Source organism: Phyllobates terribilis, unplaced genomic scaffold (genome assembly GCF_046119375.1).
Source record: "Phyllobates terribilis strain yellow unplaced genomic scaffold, ASM4611937v1 Scaffold_2__4_contigs__length_985480577, whole genome shotgun sequence".
Lineage (NCBI taxonomy): Eukaryota > Metazoa > Chordata > Amphibia > Anura > Dendrobatidae > Phyllobates > Phyllobates terribilis.
The window spans coordinates 99176727-99200965 of record NW_027362762.1 but is presented as its reverse complement, the minus strand read 5'-3'; the positions used below and the strand labels follow the sequence as shown (position 1 = coordinate 99200965).

The 24239-nt window shown below is 44.2% G+C and overlaps 1 protein-coding gene across 2 annotated transcripts in view; it reads right to left on the bottom strand.

Annotated features, from left to right (window-relative positions):
* Positions 1–24239, bottom strand: part of ZC3H12C (zinc finger CCCH-type containing 12C) — a 164937-nt gene that overhangs the window by 55170 nt on the left and 85528 nt on the right. Inside the window, exon 1 of one of the 2 annotated variants that reach the window (XM_073662436.1) lies at positions 15641–15761. The exons of the other annotated variant lie outside the window; for it this stretch is intronic. Within the exon in view, the coding sequence (XP_073518537.1) occupies positions 15641–15664 (24 nt within the window). The 5' untranslated portion in view covers positions 15665–15761. Of the gene's footprint in view, positions 1–15640; positions 15762–24239 lie in introns of those variants that run through there. 2 annotated transcript variants of the gene reach the window in all.

Genomic DNA, 24239 nt, shown 5'->3' with positions numbered 1-24239 from the left:
TACACTGCGGTGGCCACTACCACTTGACGGCGGAGCCCCTCAGGTGAGCACTTCCAGCCGGCGGCCGCCGCCGGAGCTGATAACAGCTGATCGCACGCGGCACCCCGGCCGATCATACATTGATCAATGTAAAAGTAGTGGACAACCCCGTTAAGAAAGGAAGGACTATTACTTCTTCCGGAATCCACTTCTGACTTTCCAAAACTGTTTTGTGCTTGACCACCCATTACTTGGACATCAGCTACATAAACAAAACAGCGCCCCCTTGTAAAATAAGAACATCATGTACTCATTTCCCAGACAGGCAATGTTACAGTGATGTCATCGCTTTGGGAGGTGAGTATATGCTATTTTTATTTTACAAGGGGCACTGTTTATTTTAAGAAGGGGATGTTCATGTGGTGTATTTTAACATTAATGGCTTCTCCTTAGGATAGGTCGTCAAGGTCTAATCGGTGGGGATGCGACACTCGGCACCCCTGCCGATCAGTTGGTGTCGGAGGCGGCTGGAATTGTTCAGTTTTGGAGCTGCACAGTACAGCTCCGTCAACTGTATAGTGGCCGTGGCACATCTGCCCCCCTATTCAAATCAATAAATGACAGATGTGCAGTACCGGGCAGAGGCCACTATTCCGTCAACGGAGCTGTACAGTGCAGCTCCAAAACGGAACAGTTCCGGCTGCCTCCAACACTGGGAACAGCTGATCGGCCAGAGTGCCAGGTGTTGCACCCCCCGATATTAAAGTCCAGTCCTAAGGAGAGGCCATCAATGTTAAAGTAGTGAACAATCTCTTTAAGGAGTTTTGTAACGGACTTAAGGCTTATGGTTTTCAGTTTTCAGCACTGCCCTGGAAACTCAATAGTTAGTCTGCCCCATTTCTAAAAGATGCGAAACACCAAAATGTTATCAACAGCAATCTAAAATTTCACCAGAACCTTGATCAAATTGTGTATAGAAGTCTCATCATCTGGACTCTGATGTGAAAATACATCAGAGCATGAAGACAACTATGTTCTGAAGAATTGTGGGAAAGAGGAGGATAATCTGCAGCAACATGGTTGGTGACATTTACAGAAACTATGAGCCTCCAACACATTCTCATCAATGGAGCTGAGATGAAATTCCAAACACAACGCTGTGTTGTTTCTAGAAGAAAGTTTCCAGGTATTTCTAGTCATGGACAACCCCTTTAATTAACATGGTCAACAAACTATATGTATGGCAAACTTCTACTTTGTTGCAAAGTAGGCATCTAAAGAGGACCTGTCATCAGGTCAAAAATCATAGAATCACAGAATTTTAGAGTTGGAAATGACCTCCAGGGTCATCATGTCCAACCCCCTACTCAATGCAGGATTCACTAAACCATCTCAGACAGATGTCTGTCCAGTCTCTGTGTAGGGGGCTGCTGGGTGATGAAGACATCGGGTCAAGAAGTGGTTGTCAATTGTTTTTATATTTGTTATATGTTTATGTGATTTATGATAAAGTGTTTGCTGTGAAACCCCTACGGCCGATTATTGTATGCCGGGTCTCCTATGCAAGTTATCAGAACAGAATGAGGACACATTTGAGACGGAATCTGGACGCTGGCACAGTCCTAGGCTCATGGCCTATCAGAGGTGCTCAAGGCGAGGCCTCTATATCCCTAGAGGGGAGATTCTCAGCTGGGTTGCAGAAGAAGTGGATTATGTTGAGTCTGAGGAAGGGACGAGAACAAACATTGGAAAGGCACATTACCAAGGGGACTTCACTAACCTAAGAACTTCTCTTTATCTGTATACTGCAGCCGTGTATGGAAGAATTGCATATTAAAAGTGAGTCTGTTAACCCGGATCTACGATCTCCTGTCTTGATTGAAGTCGGTGTCGGTTCCATGAATGGTGTAACAGTGAGTACAGCAAATCCTCCATTGCAGCACACACTCCGGTCTCAGTCCTTAATAGTAGAGGGGGCATTGGGCGAAGAAAAGATAGTTTCGACACACAGCGTGATGGTAGCGGCCCCGTGTGCTCCCCTCTACATCTGTGTGAAGATTTCCATTGAAGGAGAACTCACAACCTCTTGTGGAGGCCTGTTCCACTCATTGATCACTCTCACTGTCAAAAATATGTAATCTGTATCTTCTCCCTTTCAGTTTCATTCCATTGCTTCTCGTGTTCCCATGTGCAAATGAGAATTGGAATGATCCCTCTACAGTGTGACATCCTTTCAGATATTTGTGGTTAACTGTTAAGTCTCCTCTTAGCCTTCTTTTTTTGCAAGCTAAACATTCCCAGATCCTCTAACCGTTCCTCATATGACATAGTTTGCAGTCCGCTCACCATCCTGGTCGCTCTTCTCTGAACTTGCTCCAGTTTTTCGATGTCTTATGGTGAAATGTTTCTCTTACGTTATTCCCTATATTCTCAGTCAGATTTTTCTCTTATGGTTATGATCTTATAATTTTTCTCAAATGGTCATATTTTTCTCTTACTTTATTCCCACCGCCCCCCTGAGTCTTTTTTTTTTTTTTTTTAAATATGCCATACAGTTCCAGGAATATGGGTTTGTTTTTTTAGTGATAAGTTTTATGATCTTTACAAGGGGGCATGGCTCACAGGGTAATTATGTAGAACAACATAAAAATACCCCCCCCTAAAGAATCCTGTGAGCCACGTCCCCTTGGTAAAGGCCATAAATATTAGTACTATTTTAAAAGGCCCATATCTCTGGAACCATTTGAGGGATTTCAAAGATACAAAGACTAATACTCAGGAGAGCAGAGGGAATACAGTAATAACAAGAATTGCGCCATTTTGACATGGTGATCGGTCATCCTTAAAAGGAATCTGTCACCAGGTTTTTGCTATCCCATTTGAGAGCAGCATGATGTAGGTAGGGGCAGAGACCCTGATTCCACCCATGTCACTTACTGGACTGCTGGTCATTTTGATAAAATGAATGGTTTCTCTGCTGCAGATCTAGCAGTTCTCAGAATGCTGAGCTGTGTATAACCCCGCCCACACCACTGATTAGCAGCTTTCTGTGTACACTGTACATGGACAGAAAGATACCAATCAATGGTAGAGGCGTGGCTCGACTACCTGACAGCAGGGTTGCTAGTCCTCTTTCACGATAATCTCCTGCTGATAAAACAGTGATTTTGTCAAAACTACACCAAGCAGCCCAGTATATTTCTGGAATCAGGGTCTCTGTCTCTACATTGTGCTGCTCTTAGATTAGGGGGCAAAAATCTGGTGATTCCCTTTAAAGAAGTGTCTTCCACTGCTAAAAATCTGATGACATGTTTACATAAGGATTGAAAAGTGAACCCTTTTGATCTCCTTTACTGTAGTAGACTTCAACAACTTTTTCAGGCTCACTGTAGTACAAATGATTGATTCTGAGATCTGATCAGCAACGCTGAATCCTGGGTTCCCATCCCACCAAGGACAACATCTGCAAGGAGTTTGTATGTTCTCCCCGTGTTTTCGAGGATTTCCTCCTTCACACCAAAGACATCCTGATAGGGAATTTATCTAATGGGGACAGTGATGATGATGATGTCTGTAAAGTTCTGTGGAATATGTTGGTGCTATATAAGCACAACAGAAATAAATGTAGACCATCTAAATATATCATGTAGGTTTTTGACCGAAGTTTATTCTGATTTCCCCATTCGCTATGTTGGTTTCGGTATTATTCCTTAAATAATGTACTTGTCAAGTGCAACATAAATGCTGTTACAGTATATCACTCGCAACTATGCAATTCCAAGAATGTCCCATAATATGAAGAGTTTGACGGCTCAATATCAGCTCGTACTTTACCGTGATGACTCACACTACTCAAAAGCCGTGAAGAAATAATTATGTATATCTATGTGTATGTGCAATAAGAGAAAATCCAGGCAATCCAGCACAAGGACAGACAATTATCTACACCCTGGTCAGTTGCAAATGTTGAGAAGTGTCACAAAAATAATTAAGGGAAATAAAATTCTGCAATGGAAAATCAGTAGCATTCATCCTAATAGAGTTGTTTTGGAATAAAGCTCAGGCAGATTAGTAGGACAGTCGCGGCAAATTCTGGAACTGAACTGTTGGGTTCACCCTTGTTCACACAGGTCAGATACGATACACACTGCAGAGAAAATTGGTGTAAATTGTCCAGGGCTGTACGGTAAGGTCCGGACTGCGACCCAAAGGGGCTAAAAGGTAGGTCCCCATGACTCGGAAGCATGCGTAGGCCGGGGGGGGTTCATTTTCTAAAATGCCATTTTATGGCACAGGATATGAGGGATCCTAAGATGGCGTTTGTCATAAGGTATGGGGCAGGTTTATTGGTGGTGGGGGGGCAGATATGAGGAGTGGAATAAACGAAGCCATATCCGATTGGTGGAGGGAACTGTGGTATATAGGGTGTAGGGGCAGTCCGTTGGTGGAGCAGCACCCCACCCTTTCTCCCTTCAATAGGAGTGTCTGCCATTGGTTTGTGGTTTTTTGGCCTTGATGTGGGTGTAGTGTGGCCCCTCGGTATGTCATAGCAGCTGGCAGGATCGGAAAGCCAAAGGGTGGTATGATGAAAGGGAGGGAAAGGACCCATTTGGGAGGGTCACCTTCTTTCCTCTGGTAAATGGTAAGGAATACTCAGGGTCCCTACAGGGCCAATGTCTCTGAGGGAAAATTGTATGGGGCCATATTTAGCAGGAAGGCCCCCGAATTGGCATGTTGCAGTTGGGGGCAAAGAGGGGCAGCTGATAGCACCAGGGTTTTATTGGTTGGTTTACAAAGACTCCTTTCCTTATATTCAGGTCAAGTTGATAAGAATACATTACTAATATGGTAATAAATATTAAGATGGTTAATGTTATAAAATAAAGGCTGCTGAGGCCATTGATCCAAATCCACAGTTGCCTGTAGTTATTGTTAGGGGGAGGGCAAGGGTAAAGGTAGGATGAAAAGGGGGAGAAGAGAGGTAGTTGGATGGGTAAGAAGAGGCCAAACAGATCAGCCTTTCCTCAGTCAAGTATGTCAATTTATGCTACAGAAATTGTCCAGTAGATTTCATCCCTTCCCATTGCTGGATGTTCATAGTTGGGCAGGGTTGGACTAGTCCACCAGAGAACCGGAGAATCCTCCGGTGGGCCCTGGCTTCTCCTTCAGGAGAGTTCATAGTGCAAACCTTGCAGCTGCTATGGGCTCTTGAGTGGGGGAGAAAGGTGGGCCCTCAAAATCAAATCCTCTGGTGAGCCCAATGTTCTTCAGTCTGACACTGTAGTTGGGTCCCGGTTCTGCTAGGCCCTTATTCACATTGAGGCCATTTTTGACACATGGTAAAGTTTTAATACTAGAGGCTAGGACCATCCTGATTGGGTACACCTTGGCGCTGGTGGGATGGTTTTTACGCTTTTTTTTTTAAATCAAAAACAGTGTTCACTAAGTTCCCTATGTGATTTATATTCACTATATCTATACTTAGAATTCACCATTTGCAAAGCAATAAACGAAGTTTGTGGTCGGTCTGAGCAGTGGATGGATTTGAATGATAGATAAAAGTGTCTAAAGATGCACTAATTTTAAGTTTACAGCACTTCTTAGTTAGTTTAGGAGCAATGTCGCACATGCCCCCTTTAAATCACGCACCTTTTTTATCACTCACTCTCCTGTCAAATGAGCAGCAAAAAATGTGTGAAACATCCAATAAATAAGTCTAAAACTTGATGAGACATAATGAGCACCCCACCCCACCAAAAAAAAAATTGTAATTGGGCTTCATGAAAAATTTTGCCTCGTTTGCCTTTGACGGCCTATTACTGACTGCAGAATGAGTTAACTTAGAATGAGCCAGCAAGCTCATTCTAGGAAGAGATGTTATAACTCTTATCTTTGTTCTTCCGAGCTCTTCTATAAAACACAATAGCAAAAATTATTTTTAGCCAAAAATATATAAACTTTATAAAAAAATGCCTGTGTCTCTTACTCATGAGTAAATCTACCACAGTGTTTTTCCCATAAACTGTTTGTCTCATGACAACAACTATTGTATTATATTGTGTGTGCATATATACACACTGTATATATATATATATATATATTATATACACTGCTCAAAAAAATAAAGGGAACACTCAAATAACACATCCTAGATCTGAATGAATGAAATATTCTCATTGAATACTTTGTTCTGTACAAAGTTGAATGTGTTGACAACAAAATCACCCAAAAATCATCAATGGAAATCACATTTATTAACCAATGGAGGCCTGGATTTGGAGTCACCCCCAAAACTAAAGTGGAAAAACACACTACAGGCTGATCCAACTTTGATGTAATGTCCTTAAAACAAGTCAAAATGAGGCTCAGTATTGTGTGTGTGGCCTCCATGTGCCTGTATGACCTCTCTACAACGCCTGGGCATGCTCCTGATGAGGTTGCAGATGGTCTCCTGTGGGATCTCCTCCCAGACCTGGACTAAAGCATCCGCCAACTCCTGGTGGTGCAACGTGACGTTGGTGGATGGAGAGAGACATGATGTCCCAGATATGCTCAATCGGATTCAGGTCTGGGGAACGGGCGGGCCAGTCCATAGCTTCAATGCCTTCATCTTGCAGAAACTGCTGACACACTCCAGCCACATGAGGTCTGGCATTGTCCTACATTAGGAGGAACCCAGGGCCAACCGCACCAGCATATGGTCTCACAAGGGGTCTGAGGATCTCATCTCGGTACCTAATGACAGTCAGGCTACCTCTGGCGAGCACATGGAGGGCTGTGCGGCCCTCCAAAGAAATGCCACCCCACACCATTACTGACCCACTGCCAAACCAGTCATGCAGAAGGATGTTGCAGGCAGCAGATCGCTCTCCACGGCGTCTCCAGACTCGTGTCACGTCTGTAACATGTGCTCAGTGTGAACCTGCCTTCATCTGTGAAGAGCACAGGGAGCCAGTGGTGACTTTGCCAATCCTGGTGTTCTGTGGCAAATGCCAAGTGTCCTACACGGTGTTGGGCTGTGAGCACAACCCCCATCTGTGGATGTCGGGCCCTCATACCACCCTCATGGAGTCAGTTTCTAACTGTTTGTGCAGACACATGCACATTTGTGGCCTGCTGGAGGTCATTTTGCAGGACTCTGAGAGTGCTTCTCCTGTTCCTCCTTGCACAAAGGCGGAGGTAGCGGTCCTGCTGCTGGGTTGTTGCCCTCCTACGGCCCCCTCCACGTCTCCTGGTGTACTGGCCTGTCTCCTGGTAGCGCCGCCAGCCTCTGGACACTACGCTGACAGACACAGCAAACCTTCTTGCCACAGATCGCATTGATGTGCCATCCTCGATGAGCTGCACTACCTGAGCAACTTCTGTGGGTTGTAGAGTCCATATCATGCTACCACGTATGTGAAAGCACAACCAACATTCAAAAGTGACCAAAACATCAGCCAGAAAGCATTGGTACTGAGATGTGGTCTGTGGCCCCCACCTGCAGAACCACTCCTTTATTGAGGGTGTCTTGATAATTGCCAATAATTTCCATCTATTCTCTGTTCCATTTGCACAGCAGCATGTGAAATTGATTGTCAATCAGTGTTGCTTCCTAAGTGGACAGTTTGATTTCACAGAAGTTTGATTTACTTGGAGTTATATTCTGTTATTTGAGTGTTCCCTTTATTTTTTTGAGCAGTACATATACAGTACAGACCAAAAGTTTGGACACACCTTCTCATTTAAAGATTTTTCTGTATTTTCATGACTATGAAAATTGTACATTCACACTGAAGGCATCAAAACTATGAATTAACACATGTGGAATTATATACTTAACAAAAAAGTGTGAAACAGCTGAAAATATGTCTTATATTCTAGGTTCTTCAAAGTAGCCACCTTTTGCTTTGATGACTGCTTTGCACAATCTTGGGATTCTCTTGATGAGCTTCAAGAGGTAGTCACCGGAAATGGTTTTCACTTCACCGGTGTGCCCTGTCAGGTTTAATAAGTGGGATTTCTTGCCTTATAACTGGGGTTGGGACCATCAGTTGTATTGTGCAGAAGTCTGGGGGATACACAGCTGATAGTCCTACTGAATAGACTGTTAGAATTTGTATTATGGCAAGAAAAAAGCAGTTAAGTAAAGAAAAACGAGTGGCCATCATTACTTTAAGAAATGAAGGTCAGTCAGTGCAAAAAATTGGGAAAAGTTTGAAAGTGTCCCCAAGTGCAGTTGCAAAAACCATCAAGCGTTACAAAGAAACTGGGTCACATGAGGACCGCCGCAGGAAAGGAAGACCAAGAGTCACCTCTGCTTCTGAGGATAAGTTTATCCGAGTCACCAGCCTCAGAAATCGCAGGTTAACAGCAGCTCAGATTAGAGACCAGGTCAATGCCACACAGAGTTCTAGCAGCAGACACATCTCTACAACAACTGTTAAGAGGAGACTGTGCAGCAGGCCTCCATGGTAAAATAGCTACTTGGAAACCACTGCTAAGGACAGGCAACAAGCAGAAGAGACTTGTTTGGGCTAAAGAACACAAGGAAAGGACATTAGACGAGTGGAAATCTGTGCTTTCGTCTGATGAGTACAAATTTAATATCTTTGGTTCCAACCACCGTGTCTTTGTGCGACGCAGAAAAGGTGAACAGATGGACTCTACATACCTGGTTCCCACCGTGAAGCATGGAGAAGGAGGTGTGATGGTGTGGGGGTGCTTTGCTGGTGACACTGTTGGGGATTTATTCAAAATTGAAGGCATACTGAACCAGCATGGCTACCACAGCATCTTGCAGCGGCATGCTATTCCATCCGGTTTGCGTTTAGTTGGACCATCATTTAATTTTCAACAGGACAATGACCCCAAACACACCTCCAGGCTGTGTAAGGGCTATTTGACCAAGAGGGAGAGTGATGGGGTGCTACGCCAGATGACCTGGCCTCCACAGTCACCAGACCTGAACCCAATCGAGATGGTTTGGGGTGAGCTGGACCATAGAGTGAAGGCAAAAGGGCCAACAAGTGCTAAGCATCTCTGGGAACTCCTTCAAGATTGTTGGAAGACCATTTCCGGTGACTACCTCTTGAATCTCATCAAGAGAATGCCAAGAGTGTGCAAAGCAGTCATCAAAGCAAAAGGTGGCTACTTTGAAGAACCTAGAATATAAGACATATTTTCAGTTGTTTCACACTTTTTTGTTAAGTATATAATTCCACATGTGTTAATTCATAGTTTTGATGCCTTCAGTGTGAATGTACAATTTTCATAGTCATGAAAATACAGAAAAATCTTTAAATGAGAAGGTGTGTCCAAACTTTAGGTCTGTACTGTATATATATATAATCTACTGTATATTGGTAAGTATATGCCTATGGTAAGTATAAATATACTGAGATTTTCAATAATTAATTCATTTACAAATATAAGTATATAAATTAATAATACAAATAAATTAATTATATTTATTTAATTAATTAAAAAATAATTAAAAATCATACAAATATTAGTAATTCTCACTTGCTAGTTGTTCCTGTAATGAAGGCAGTATACCGGCTTTGATACAAGATGCAGGAAATATAATGAATATGTAATAAAAAGCGGTGGTGCTGGATTCCCCCTATTTAATACCCATTGTGTGGCCCCGAGTGCTGTTGTCTGCTAACCTCCAGCTCACAAAGAAAAGATGTCCCATTGAACAGATTGGTTAATACTCAGAGGCAACAGATGTCTACTGGAGCTGCAGGAGATCGGCAACTGGTGGTCTGCCCATCTCCTGAAAACTCTCAATAGCCTGATGCATATGTTGGAATAATAGGGGCATGTGGCACGAGTGCAGCCTTTATGTTAACCCTTCATGCACCTGCCTCTACACCACTCATCTACAAAGACCTTTAAGAGTGTGGCGTGCTCCCTAACACAAATCATAGCCCCCTGCTGAAAGAGGGTCTTTTCATTGGACATCCCATACAAGCAGAACTCCCACTCCACTCCTACCAACCCCTCAACATATACATATGTAGCAGAGCTGAATTTGTCATTAAAAGCTACCTGGAGTCCAGAAAAAAACACATTCTATTACAATTTAGGCTTTGGCCACAACACAAAGATTTAGATTTGCCTCTGCTATATTGAGGTATAGTGCAAGAAAATGGGGTTGCATTGTGACCTGCAAGGTACCACGGATGAGACATGGAAGTTGAAAACAATCCAACTTATTCCAACCTTTTGTAACTTGCTTGTCACGTTTCTGGGTTGCAATGTGACCCCCTTCACTTGCAATCTTTGGAATAGTGACCTCTACTGCTACCAAAGTCGCTGTGTAGCCACAGCGTCCGTGGCAAATACAGTGGCACTGTATACACATGCACAAATATAAATGGTAACAGAAAAAAGAAGACATGGGACAAAAAAGGCACCAAACACACCGAATAATTAAATATGTAAGCAATATCGTGCAAAATTCATACAAAATTTTATTGTTCTCAGGACATTAGACACCACCATTAAAAAAACATGATTAAAAAACATATGAGACAAAAAAGGACAAACAGAAAAAAATCCCCTTGCAGAAAATAGCATATCAATGTAATATAATCTGAAATAGTGAGTGATTGATCTGTGCAAGATAGTCAATAATTGTGGTACAGAATTTAAATCCACCTAGTATAAGTATAATAACATGATTTAAATAAATCAATCAATAAAAAAGCACGATTTGCAAATAACCTCCAGACCCACTCTGTATCTAGTGATTCATACACAATTCTCACAAGGAGAATATCCAATATATAGAGTATATCCTAGAAAATGATACAAAAAAAAAAGAAAGAAAGGGAGAAGAGTGGTACCAGAATAGGGAATAAATATGAAAGTACCAACAATATATATGCACAGATAAAAAGAAGGAGATGTCCTTTCATATTCATATGGGGAAGATTCAGCACCTGCTCTGGGATCCATGTCCTCCTGTGCTCTGGGATCCATGTCCTCCCTGTATGGGGAAGATTCAGCATCTGCTCTGGAATCCATGTCCTCCCTGAATGGGAAGATTCAGCACTTGCTCTGGGATCCATGTCCTCCTTAATGGGGAAGATACAGCACCTGCTCTGAGATCCATGCCCACCTGTATGGGGAAGATTCAGCACCTGCTCTGGGATCCATGTCCTCCTGTATGGGGAAGATTCAGAACCTGCTCTGAGATCCATGTCCTCCTGTATGGGTAAGATTCAGCACCTGCTCTGGGATCCATGTCCTCCCTGTACGGGAAGATTCGGCACCTGCTCTGAGATCCATGTCCACCTGTATGGGGAAGATTCAGCACCTGCTCTGGGATCCATGTCCTCCTGCATGGGGAAGATTCAGAACCTGCTCTGAGATCCATGTCCACCTGTATGGGGAAGATTCAGCACCTGCTCTAGGATCCATGTCCTCCCTGTATGGGGGAAGATTCAGCACCTGCTCTGGGATCCATGTCCTCCTGTATGGGGTAGATTCAGCACCTGCTCTGGGATCCATGGTCTCCTGTATGGGGAAGATTCAGCACCTGCTCTGGGATCCATAGTCTCCTGTATGGGGAAGATTCAGAACCTGCTCTGAGATCCATGTCTCCCTGTATGAGGAAGATGCAACACCTGCTCTGGGATCCATGTCCTCCTGTATGGGGAAGATTCAGAACCTGCTCTGGGATCCATGGTCTCCTGTATGGGGAAGATTCAGAACCTGCTCTGGGATCCATGGTCTCCTGTATGGGGAAGATTCAGAACCTGCTCTCAGATCCATGGTCTCCTGTATGGGGAAGATTCAGAACCTGCTCTGAGATCCATTTCTCTCTGTATGAGGAAGATTCAACACCTGCTCTGGGATCCATGTCCTCCTGTATGGGGAAGATTCAGCACCTGCTCTGGGATCCATATCCTCCTGTATGGGAAGATTCAGCACCTGCTCTGAGATCCATGTCCTCCTGTATGGGGAAGATTCAGAACCTGCTCTGGGATCCATGTCCTCCTGTATGGGGAAGATTCAGCACCTGCTCTGAGATCCATGTCATCCCTGTACGGGAAGATTCAGTACCTGCTCTGGGATCCATGTCCTCCCTGAATGGGAAGATTCAGCATCTGCTCTGGCATCCATGTCCTCCTGTATGGGGAAGATTCAGAACCTGCTCTGAGATCCATGTCCTCCTGTATGGGGAAGATTCAGAACCTGCTCTGGGATCCATGTCCTCCCTGAAAGGAGAAGATTCAGAACCTGCTCTGGGATCCATGTCCTCCTGTATGGGGAAGATTCAGCACCTGCTCTGTGATCCATGTCCTCCCTGTACGGGAAGATTCAGCACCTGCTCTGGGATCCATGTCCTCCCTGTACGGGAAGATTCGGCACCTGCTCTGAGATCCATGTCCACCTGTATGGGGAAGATTCAGCACCTGCTCTGGGATCCATGTCCTCCCTGTACGGGAAGATTCGGCACCTGCTCTGAGATCCATGTCCACCTGTATGGGGAAGATTCAGAACCTGCTCTGGGATCCATGTCCTCCTGTATGGGGAAGATTCAGAACCTGCTCTGAGATCCATGTCCTCCTGTATGGGGAAGATTCAGCACCTGCTCTGAGATCCATGTCCACCTGTATGGGGAAGATTCAGCACCTGCTCTGAGATCCATGTCCTTCTGTATGGGGAAGATTCAGAACCTGCTCTGGGATTCATGTCCTCCCTGAAAGGAGAAGATTCAGAACCTGCTCTGGGATCCATGTCTTCCTGTATGGGGAAGATTCAGCATCTGCTCTGGGATCCATGTCCTCCTGTATGGGTAAGATTCAGCACCTGCTCTGGGATCCATGTCCTCCCTGTACGGGAAGATTCGGCACCTGCTCTGAGATCCATGTCCACCTGTATGGGGAAGATTCAGCACCTGCTCTGGGATCCATGTCCTCCTGTATGCGGAAGATTCAGAACCTGCTCTGGGATCCATGTCCTCCTGTATGGGTAAGATTCAGCACCTGCTCTGGGATCCATGTCCTCCCTGTACGGGAAGATTCGGCACCTGCTCTGAGATCCATGCCCACCTGTATGGGGAAGTTCAGCACCTGCTCTGGGATCCATGTCCTCCTGTATGGGGAAGATTCAGAACCTGCTCTGAGATCCATGTCCTCCTGTATGGGGAAGATTCAGCACCTGCTCTGGGATCCATGTCCTCCCTGTACGGGAAGATTCGGCACCTGCTCTGAGATCCATGTCCACCTGTATGGTTGAAGATTCAGCACCTGCTCTGGGATCCATGTCCTCCTGTATGGGGAAGATTCAGAACCTGCTCTGGGATCCATGTCCTCCCTGTATGGGAAGATTCAGCACCTGCTCTGGGATCCATGTCCTCCCTGTATGGGAAGATTCAGCACCTGCTCCGAGATCCATGTCTTCCTGTATGGGGAAGATTCAGAACCTGCTCTGGGATCCATGTCCTTCTGTATGGGGAAGATTCAGAAACTGCTCTGGGATCCATGTCCTCCCTGAAAGGGGAAGATTCAGAACCTGCTCTGGGATCCATGTCCTCCCTGTACGGGAAGATTCGGCACCTGCTCTGAGATCCATGCCCACCTGTATGGGGAAGATTCAGCACCTGCTCTGGGATCCATGTCCTCCTGTATGGGGAAGATTCAGAACCTGCTCTGAGATCCATGTCCTCCTGTATGGGTAAGATTCAGCACCTGCTCTGGGATCCATGTCCTCCCTGTACGGGAAGATTCGGCACCTGCTCTGAGATCCATGTCCACCTGTATGGGGAAGATTCAGCACCTGCTCTGGGATCCATGTCCTCCTGCATGGGGAAGATTCAGAACCTGCTCTGAGATCCATGTCCACCTGTATGGGGAAGATTCAGCACCTGCTCTGGGATCCATGTCCTCCTGTATGGGGAAGATTCAGCACCTGCTCTGAGATCCATGTCCACCTGTATGGGGAAGATTCAGCACCTGCTCTGGGATCCATGTCCTCCTGCATGGGGAAGATTCAGAACCTGCTCTGAGATCCATGTCTTCCTGTATGGGGAAGATTCAGAACCTGCTCTGGGATCCATGTCCTCCTGTATGGGGAAGATTCAGCACGTGCTCTGGGATCCATGTCCTCCCTGTATGGGAAGATTCAGCACCTGCTCCGAGATCCATGTCTTCCTGTATGGGGAAGATTCAGCACCTGCTCTGGCATCCATGTCCTCCTGTATGGGGAAGATTCAGAACCTGCTCTGGGATCCATGTCCTTCTGTATGGGGAAGATTCAGAACCTGCTCTGGGATCCATGTCCTCCCTGAAAGGGGAAGATTCAGAACCTGCTCTGGGATCCATGTCCTCCCTGTATGGGGAAGATTCAGCACCTGCTCTGGGATCCATGTCTTCCTGTATGGGGAAGATTCAGCACCTGCTCTGGGATCCATGTCCTCCTGTATGGGGAAGATTCAGCATCTGCTCTGGGATCCATATCCTCCTGTATGGGAAGATTCAGAACCTGCTCTGTGATCCATGTCCTCCTGTACAGGAAGATTCAGCACCTGCTCTGGGATCCATGTCCTCCTGTATGGGGAAGATTCAGCACCTGCTCTGGGATCCATGTCCTCCTGTATGGGGAAGATTCATAACCTGCTCTGTGATCCATGTCCTCCTGTACAGGAAGATTCAGCACCTGCTCTGGGATCCATGTCCTCCTGTATGGGGAAGATTCAGCACCTGCTCTGAGATCCATGTCCGCCTTGTATAGGGAATATCCAGCATCATGACCAATCATAGCAGCATGTAAACACAGCAATAAATGCCTTACAGTACATAACTATAACATGCAGGACGGAGGAGGCTAGCCATAAATACCAGTAAGAATTGAAAATGTATCTTTAGGATCCCCCCTTCATTATACAGTGATACATGCAGAGATAATGTTGCACATTAGACTACAGTGGTAAGTTTACCTGCCGTGACAACCACTCTCAGATGCAGCAGAGCTGAGGTTGCAGCTGCAATTTTTGCATCCTTCTAACACAATTAAGATAAGGGTTAATTCAGATGTTGCTGCGCGACTATAGCTGAACACTTTTACCATGGTTCTGCAGCTAGCAAAGGTAAAGCTCTTTAAGGGCTTATTCATACATAGCACATTTTTCAGCCATGTTTGCAAACCAATATCTTGCAATGTATTACAGTAGTAGCAAAGTTAATGAGATTTAATGATACGTGGTTCTTGGCCACACAGCAAGAACGACACTGAGCAAATCCTAAGGCTGGGGCAATATGGTGACTTTGGCCATGACATTGGCTGTACAGCTAAAAATTGCTCTGTACCACTGCTACAATGCAATGTAGTTCAAGGTATTGCAATAGCGGCAAGCAAGTTACAAATAATCGGACTAGTTTTGACACTTTGCACCTTGCTTGCTGTGGCGTGGTTGCAGTACTGCCCTGCGGGTCGCAATATTACTCCATTCATTTGCATTATGCTGCGAGGCAGCAGCGGCACATAGAGAATTTTTTTTGCGTTGTTGCCGTGTATCCCAAGCCTAAAGCAGAACATTTTAACCATACAATACATACCCCCGATGAGTTGGACCAAATGACAAACTCAGCTCTGCTACATCCAAATGAGAAAAAAAAATAAAATCCATAAATCCAGCAATTGTAATAATCCAGCGTGTACTCACTTTAGCCGGTGAACACACAGACATTGGTTTCCAGAGTGGTTTTAGCAGCAAAGTCCTTAACACAGTGCCAGCACCAGGATCGCAGGCAGAGTGAACAATGAAGAAGGGAACAGATGGGAAAGGAGTGAATCTGCTGAACCTATTACTGAGTAGACATGCAACCAATGAGGGAACAGCAGGCACACAATGACTGGCCAGGCAGATGCAAAGCAAAAAAAAAAATCCTCCCTTGCTCTGTGTCAGGTTTGGAGGCTTCTAAGTTGATTTCATTCCCAGGGTCTGCCCCCGGGCAGCATGTGCATTAACGAGGGGCGTGCTGCAACAATGGCCCATACAAAGGAGGCAGCAAGGCAGCTGCTCTCTGAGAGTTGGAGTCATTAGCAAACAAGCTGCCAACAAAAAGCACCTGGCTCTGGACGGGCCTCACGTTCCCACATTGTTTCCGAAATCACGAAACAAAGAAGGAAATTATTTGGTGGCAAAAGTTTATTATTTGTAGGGGACGGACAGACAACGTACAGGACTAAGGGCGATGTTCATTACGGAGGCTGCGCTAGTTATATACTGTTTTAAAACAAGTGTGGAAAATGAAAACTTCAGTAGTTAGCAGGGTGATAATGGGGAGGTAGAAGATAGTGATAGAAAGGGTGTGAATATCGTGTCCCGTATTGTCTCGGAGGTGTAACATATACAGAGACATTAATGGTGTATCAGATTATCTATGACCTTGTACATTTTCAAAAATGTTCTCTGCTTTTAAAAACTTTGCATAATTCTCCATTAGACCTAATTCACATCACATCTGTTTCCATTCATGATTCTTCCTAAACGGCACAAAAAAATGCCTCTGACGAAGCTGTTGACGTTAAAGGGTGTTTCCAGTAGTTTTATATGATGACTGATACTTAGCATAGATTATCAATATAATATTGGTAAAGTCTGACACCTGGCACCTCCACAATCAGCTGTTAATATGACCTCCACCAGTATCCCGGGTTTAAACTGGTATATCCAGTATTAGATCAGATAGACAGGGTGGACAGCAGTGTGAACAGCATGTTCTTAGTTCTTATCTCAGCACCACTGGTATCTCCAGTAGAAAAACAGATTAACAGATTGATATTGTGGACAGCAGTGTAAGCAGCCTCTTATCTCAGCACCCCTGGTATCTCTGGTATCCAGATTTAGATTAGAAAGACAGGGTCTACAGCAGTGTGAGCAGCCTCTTCTTACCTCAGCGCCCCTGGTATCTTCAGTATTCTATTAAATAGACAGGGTGAATAGCAGTGTGAGCAGCCTCTTATTTTATTTATTTATTTTACTCACTTATACAGCAACATTAATTTCAAAGCGCTTTACATTACATTATCAGCACTGTTAGCCCAATGGGGCTAACAATCTAGATTCCCTACCTGTATGTCTTTGGAGTGTGAGAGGAAACTGGAGGAAACCCATGCAAACATGTGGAGAACATACAAACTCCTTGCAGATGTTCTTGGTGGGATTTGAACCCAGGACCCCAGCATTGCTAACCTATTCTTACCTCAACACCACTGGTATCTCCAGTATTAGATCGGATAGACAGGGTGGACAGCAGTGTGATCAGCTTCTTCTTACCTCAGCACCACTGGTATCTCCATTATTAGATCAGATAGACAGGGTGGACAGCAGTGTAAGCAGCCTCTTCTTACCTCAGCACCACTGGTATCTCCAGTATTGGATCAGATAGACAGGGTGGACAGCTGTGTAAGCAGCCTCTTCTTACCTCAGCACCCCTGGTATCTCCAGTATTAGATCAGATAGACAGGATGGGCAACAGTGTGAGCAGCCTCTTCTTACCTCAGCATCCATGGTATCTCCAGTATTAGATCAGATAGACAGACAGGGTAGACAGCAGTGTAAGCAGCCTCTTCTTACCTCAGCACAACTGGTATCTCCAGTATTAGATTAGACAGAAAGGGTGGACAGCAGTATGAGCAGCCTCTTCTTACCTCAGCACCACTAGTATCACCAGAATCAGATCAGATAGACAAAATGGACAGCAGTGTGAGCAGCTTCTTATCTCAGCACTCCTAGTATCTCCAGTATTAGATTAGAAACACAGAGTGTGTAGCAATGTCAATGGCCTCTCCTTACCCCAGCACCTCTGATAACGCCAGAATTAGATCAGATAGACAGGGTGAACAGCAATGTGAGCAGACACTTTTAGCGCTGGATTTGGCACATTAACGCATTTGGAGCGGTCACATTTCTGACATACCATTATTTTTAGATTATCTTAACAAAAAAAACAATGTAATGTCCGTTTCACAAGCTTTTGTCACCCTGAATCCGTTACTTTTCTGTATCTGCGGTTAACTGGTAAACATGGCTTTTTTATTACCAGTAAAATTTATAGAAAACCAATGACGGGCAATACAATTCTACATGCCCTTAGTTTCCATACAACAGATATTATTAAATTGATTCCTGTCGGAAAATTACTTAGAGCTAAAAGAAACTGCTTTATTTTAAAAGGAGTCGCGTCAAATAGAACAGCAGTTAAAAACAGGAGTTCTCCTTCTTGGTCACTAAATCTAGCAACTAATATTGTGGATTCTAAATCCAGATTGGATTTAATCAATAAAAGCTCCATTGAATCCAAATGCATCAAATCTCACTAAACCACTTTAGTACTTGCCTATAACACACATTTTAAATCTATTACAGATATTGTTAATCGTAAAATATATAATGACATAGATGATGAGATTATGGATTCGATTTGGGAGGCGGGCGTTAGGATTGTTTCTCGAAGAGCCCCTACCATCAGAAACATTTTATCGCCCAGTTTGTATTGTCCACAGAGTAACCATTCTCATAACTGGTTTTCTACTAATGGTTTCTATAGATGTGGTCAGTCCCCATGTAAAACATACTTACATTCGATTAAAGCGCAAATGTTTTCCAATTTCGAAAGCAATAAAACTTGTGCCATAAAAAGTTTTCTGAATTGCAATTCAGACCATGTGGTTTATATTATCGAATGCCGGGGATGTAATTTGAAATACATCGGCTCTACCATCAGAAAATTAAAATTGAGTTTAAGGGAACACCTGTATGATATTGTTCAACCCACAAACTGCAATATTTCTAAGGCCTCAAAACATTTGATTACAAAATATAACAGGAAAACTTCTGGTTTTGTCACTTATACAATAGAGTTTATCCCCAAAGATGTACGTGGTGGTGATTGCAAACGAACCCTTCGCAATAGAGAGGCTTTTGGGATTTTTTCATTAAACACTCAAGTCCCAACAGGGTTAAGTGTCAGGTGTTAGGGGGAGAATATGTTTCATTATTGATATGATACTTTCATTTATCATTTTTATAAGATTTTTTTTTACATTATTTGGTCTATTTTTGTTTTCCTTTATATGTTGTTTTTATAATTATCTGTTTATTGTTTACCATAGATTTCAATATGCCATGCTCTTTTTATTGCCCATTGCATTTGTCCATGTTATTTCTGATGTGTATATTAAAGAGGTTGTCCACTACTTTTACATTGATGATCTATCCTTAGGATAGGTCATCAATGTCTGATCAGTGGCGGTCAGACACCCAGCACCCCCGCCGATCAGTTGTTACCGGTGACGGCGGCGGCCGCCGGCTGGAAGTGCTCACTTGCCGAGCTGCTCCGTCTATTTGTAGAGGCCGAGACTTGGTACTTTTTACGATACTGGCATAGTACTGCTGGAAACCAGTGGCTGAAGAAGCACGAGCAGGAACAGCAAGCGGTAGCAGAAGTTCTGGGAGTTAGCAAAAGGAGTTGCAGGAAACAATCCGTAGGTAGCTGAGAACAGTCTGGGTAAGAATGTTCAGGAGCTGGAGATTGGAACTAGGCTAACCGCTAAACACAATACTCAAACAATGAGTGAGAGAGCCATGCGGCTTTAAGTAGGCCCAAACAGGAAAAAAGATGGATCCCACAGGTTCAGAATCTGCCATCTTAGTAAAGGGCAACACAAAAGCAGCCTCTAGTGGTAAGGAGTGGGATTGCAGCACAATTATTAAGGTGAACAATAGCAGCCACTAGTGGTCAAACTGTAGAAGGATAACAGGAATTCTGATAGTACTGCACATCCACCTCCTATTCAAATAAATTTGAGGCGGATGTGCAGTACTCTGCAGCAGCTCCACAAGTGAGTACATCCAGCAGGCGGCTGCCACCGCCGACAACGATAACAGCTGATCGGCGGGGATGCCGGGTGTCGGACCCTGGCGGATCAGATATTGATGACCTATCCTAAGGATAGATCATCAATGTAAACGTAGTGGACAACCTCTTTAAGGCTATGTGCCCACGATGCAGAAATGAAGCAGAAAATTTCTGCAGCATTTTTGCATCTCCCTGGCAGAAAAAACGCATGCAGATTGTGCATGCGTTTTTCCTGCAGAATACATGCGGAATACATGCGGATTCACATGCGTTTCCGCATGCGGACTGACAAGCACTTTCCAGGCGATTAGCATCACTTGGAAAGTGCTTGTCAACTAGGTCACACTGTATAAATCCATGCAAACAGCATGGATTTATACAGTGTGAACCGTAAAACAATGCTTAAAATAAAGCTATACTAACCCCCGATGCCCCGGCGTGTGCTGCAGCGCTCGTTCCTGTCTGGTTCCTGGCTGCCGGCATATCGCGAGACACAGCGGTGAAGGGCCTGCGATCACATGACTGTGACGTCACCGAAGGTCCTTCAGCGCTGCCGGCATGCAGAGAGAGCCGTCGGAAAGGTGAATATAAACTTTATTTGTTATTTTATTCTTTTTTTCACAGGTACAATGGTACCCAGGTCTGGATGAGAGTCTTCTCTCCTCCAGAACTGGGTATCATCCGCACACTGAATTGCATATTATCCGCGTGTACAAATGTACAGACGCGCATTCTATGCGTCTCAATGCAAGTCAATGGCGGCGCTTCCGCAAAATTAATGAACATGCTGCGGATTTATGAGATCTGCAGAAACGCTGCGGAAAAATCCGCAGCATGTGCATTGACATTGCGGAATGCCATTGGGGACCAAGGGGTGCGGATTACCAAGCGTATTTGATGCGTTTCCGCTGCGGAAATTCCGCAGCGGAAACGCATGAAAAACGCATCGTGGGCACGCAGCCTTACTATTGAACTTTGTGGGTGTTTAGGGATCCACCTATCCTGTCTTCTTTTCATTCAAGCTAAGTCTAAGAACACACAGACCATGTGAAACACTTTTGTTTTTTTAATAAGTTTTTTCCCAATATCCCCAGTCACTCCCATACCCGGTGTGTTTCCAGTGTGCCTTCATTTTTTAACTATTTGAATAAAGTCTTATTTTATGAATTTCTACATCAGAAGCTGGATCTCTCCTTTCTCACATAAACTGACAGCATACAGACCCGATTGACCCCCAAGTTTGTTACTCTTTCATCTCCGATATTGTTTGTGCAGAAACAATCCAGCAGGAATGAGAAATATATTATATTTATCATTCATTCTGAATTCATTCCTGGCTTGTACTGCATTAAAAACTGCATGTCTAATACCAGCCTAATGGTACATGGCCGTGGTCGTGGGGCATTTCAGCTGCGAAATCTTAAGCAAATACCATTGCAGATATTGGGTGGTAAATCTGAGATATCATCCACAGCATAAATTGTGGATTTTAAATCCATAGCGCTGGTTAATATATGCTGCACATATTCTCCACAGTATGTGCATAAGATTTCTTAAAATCTCCGGCACAGTGTGGATACTGTAATACAGACGGACGAGGAGGAAATCTACTGCTCATTACAGTAGCAGCGCTTGTATATGAGATTTTAAGAACTCTCATGCTCACGCCGCAGAAAATTTCTGCATTGTAAATTGACCAGCGCTGTGGATGTTACTACAGCTTTCAATTTTTGTAAAGGGTTAAATGACTGACTTTACCACTCCATATCTGCAGCAATATTTACCACTGCGGATGTTACTGTGGCGTATTCTTGTGTAGACATACCCTAAATGAAATACTGCTACTTCTCCTCTCTTTTGTATCCACCTCTGGTTCCAAAAATTGCATCAACTTCATTAATTCCCATTCACTACACATAGACGCCTTTCGAAATGTGATGCTGGAGAAGGGTGCTATCAATACCATGGATGTCAAGAAGAAGAAACAAATCAATTTTGGAACAAATTAAGCAGGACATGTCACTAGAAGCAATGATCACCAAGCTACGACTTGCCTACTTTGGACATACAAAGAGAGCAATCACTGGAGAAGGACATCATGGTCGGAAGAATAGAAGGAACGAGGCGAAGAGGAAGACCAGAAACCCAATGGCTTGATACAATCAAGATAATGGCGGAGGAGACCCTGGTGGACCTATCTAGGCTTGCACAAGATCGATCTTCCTTCGAGTCGCCATGGCTCAAGATGGAACCGAAAGCTGTTAAAAAACGTTAAAAAAACCCCCCAAAAAACAAAAAATAAACACTTCTAGTCAATGCAAGAGAAAAAAGCAAACAAAAAAAAACAGAAAAAAGTCTTAAAACTTTTTTTTTTTTAATATTCAGCTGCATTTACTATGTCTTCCTATATACTATTTTTAGATGTTTTATTGTTTTAGCAGGATTTGTTTAATGGCAAAATATAATGCAATTAGAAAAAAGCGGCAGACACTTCCCTAGCGCACTATACTAACATATCCAAGTAGTGTACGCATGATACAACCTGACCCCTGGAGCACCACAACTCACAGCAGCATGCTATGTTTGCACAGTTTGTACATGATGTACTTTTTTGCATATGAAATCCTGCTTTACCATGAATTTTAAATAGTAAAGCTCAGATAATGGGAACAGATGGTAACTAACGTGCAGAACAAGGGGAGTTTTATTGTGTGCTCAGTCAATAGTCACAACTAAAAACGAGACCTTTCCTAGAGCAAATCTGGACATTAGGGACAGTTGGCTGCAGTGAAAGCTTTTTATCTATTGGAAAACTGTGTCCAAGCAAATTCCATTCTCCTTGTACAACATTTATTGATAGTACGGTATGGTGTCCTCATATGTTGCTGCAATTTTTGATTCTTTTCAGGAGTTTATAGTTATAGTATATTTGGATAAATTAAGAAGCACAGATGCCAATTCCAAATTATAAAATCCAAAATGAATATGCATGGTCACAGCGTTTAATATGGATGACATCAGGGGTGTACCACGGCAGACCACATAGTCATTATGGGGTCTGTGAGTCGCGGGGTGACCTGGTGCCGAGTGGCACCGATCCACATCCCCGCCCGTTGTCACAATTTCATCAGTATATACGGAAGATGTCGACGGTTAATACCTGAGCATTGTTATCTCAATAGTAGGGATGAGTGGACCCGTGGATGTTCGGGTTTGTTGGGTTCAGTCGAACTGTAGTCCAAAGTTCGTATTCGGTAGCAGAACTTGACCCGAGTTTGACTCTGAATCCGAACCCCTTAGAAGCCAATAGGGACCCGAACTTTTGTGCTGCAAAATTGTTGTAGAATGGTTGTAGTAAGGGCTAGGGGGCTGAAAAAGGAAGAAAAATGGGGGAAAGAGCAGGGCAATTGCCCTGAAATCAAGTGTGGATAGGAAAATGACTTAAAATAACATTGAATAAAAATTAAAAATAACAATCTTGAACCAGGAGGCGGAGGTCCAAGTGGAGGAGGTGGAGGTGGACGTGGTGGTGTAGGTGGAAGAGGCGAAGGAGGAGGTAGCCAACTCTGCTTTTTATTTTTTTTATTTAAATGGGAACGACAAATAAAATGAACAAACTGCAGTGGCGTATAACAATGGCTGGGTGCAGCTGATATACTTCTCTAGTCAGCCAAAGGTACCGACAAGTCCTGTGGGATCCATGCATGGTTCATTTTAAGGAATGTGCGCTTGTCCACGTTGGCTGTGGACAGGTGGATGCACCTGTCTGTGGTTACACCCCCTGTCATACTAAACACACATTCTGACAGTACACTTGCCACAGGGCAGGCCAGCACCTCCAAGGCGTAAAGGGCAAGCTCAGGCCATGTGTCCAATTTGGAGACCCAGAAGTTAAATGGAATAGGCCTATCACTCAGTACGTGAAGACAAGTAGACACAAACTCTTCCACCATGTTGTTAAAATGCTGCCTCCTGCTAATACGGAATGCATCAGATGGTGGTTCCAGATGTTGTGGAGTGCAAAGGAAGGTTTTCCATATTTTGGCCATGCTAACCCTACCCTCCAAGGTGGTGCCGGTGCCCCAGCTGCGTTGGCGACTCCCAACTCCTCCTCTGCCTTGTTCTTCCACTAAGCCACCGCTGTCAGGTGGGAATGTCATCAGTAGTGCATCTACCAATGTGTGCTTGTATTCCCCCATTTTATGATCCCACTCCAGTGAAGGAAGTAAGGATCGTACGTTGCCTTGTAGCGAGGATCCAGCAGGGTGGCCCCACCAGTAATCAGCACTGGTAACAATCCGGGCATCTTGGCGGTTTTTGCACAAACACAGCAGTATGTATTGGCTCATGTGTGCCAGGCTGCCCTGAGGCATCGACAAGCTGTCCTTGGTGGGAGAT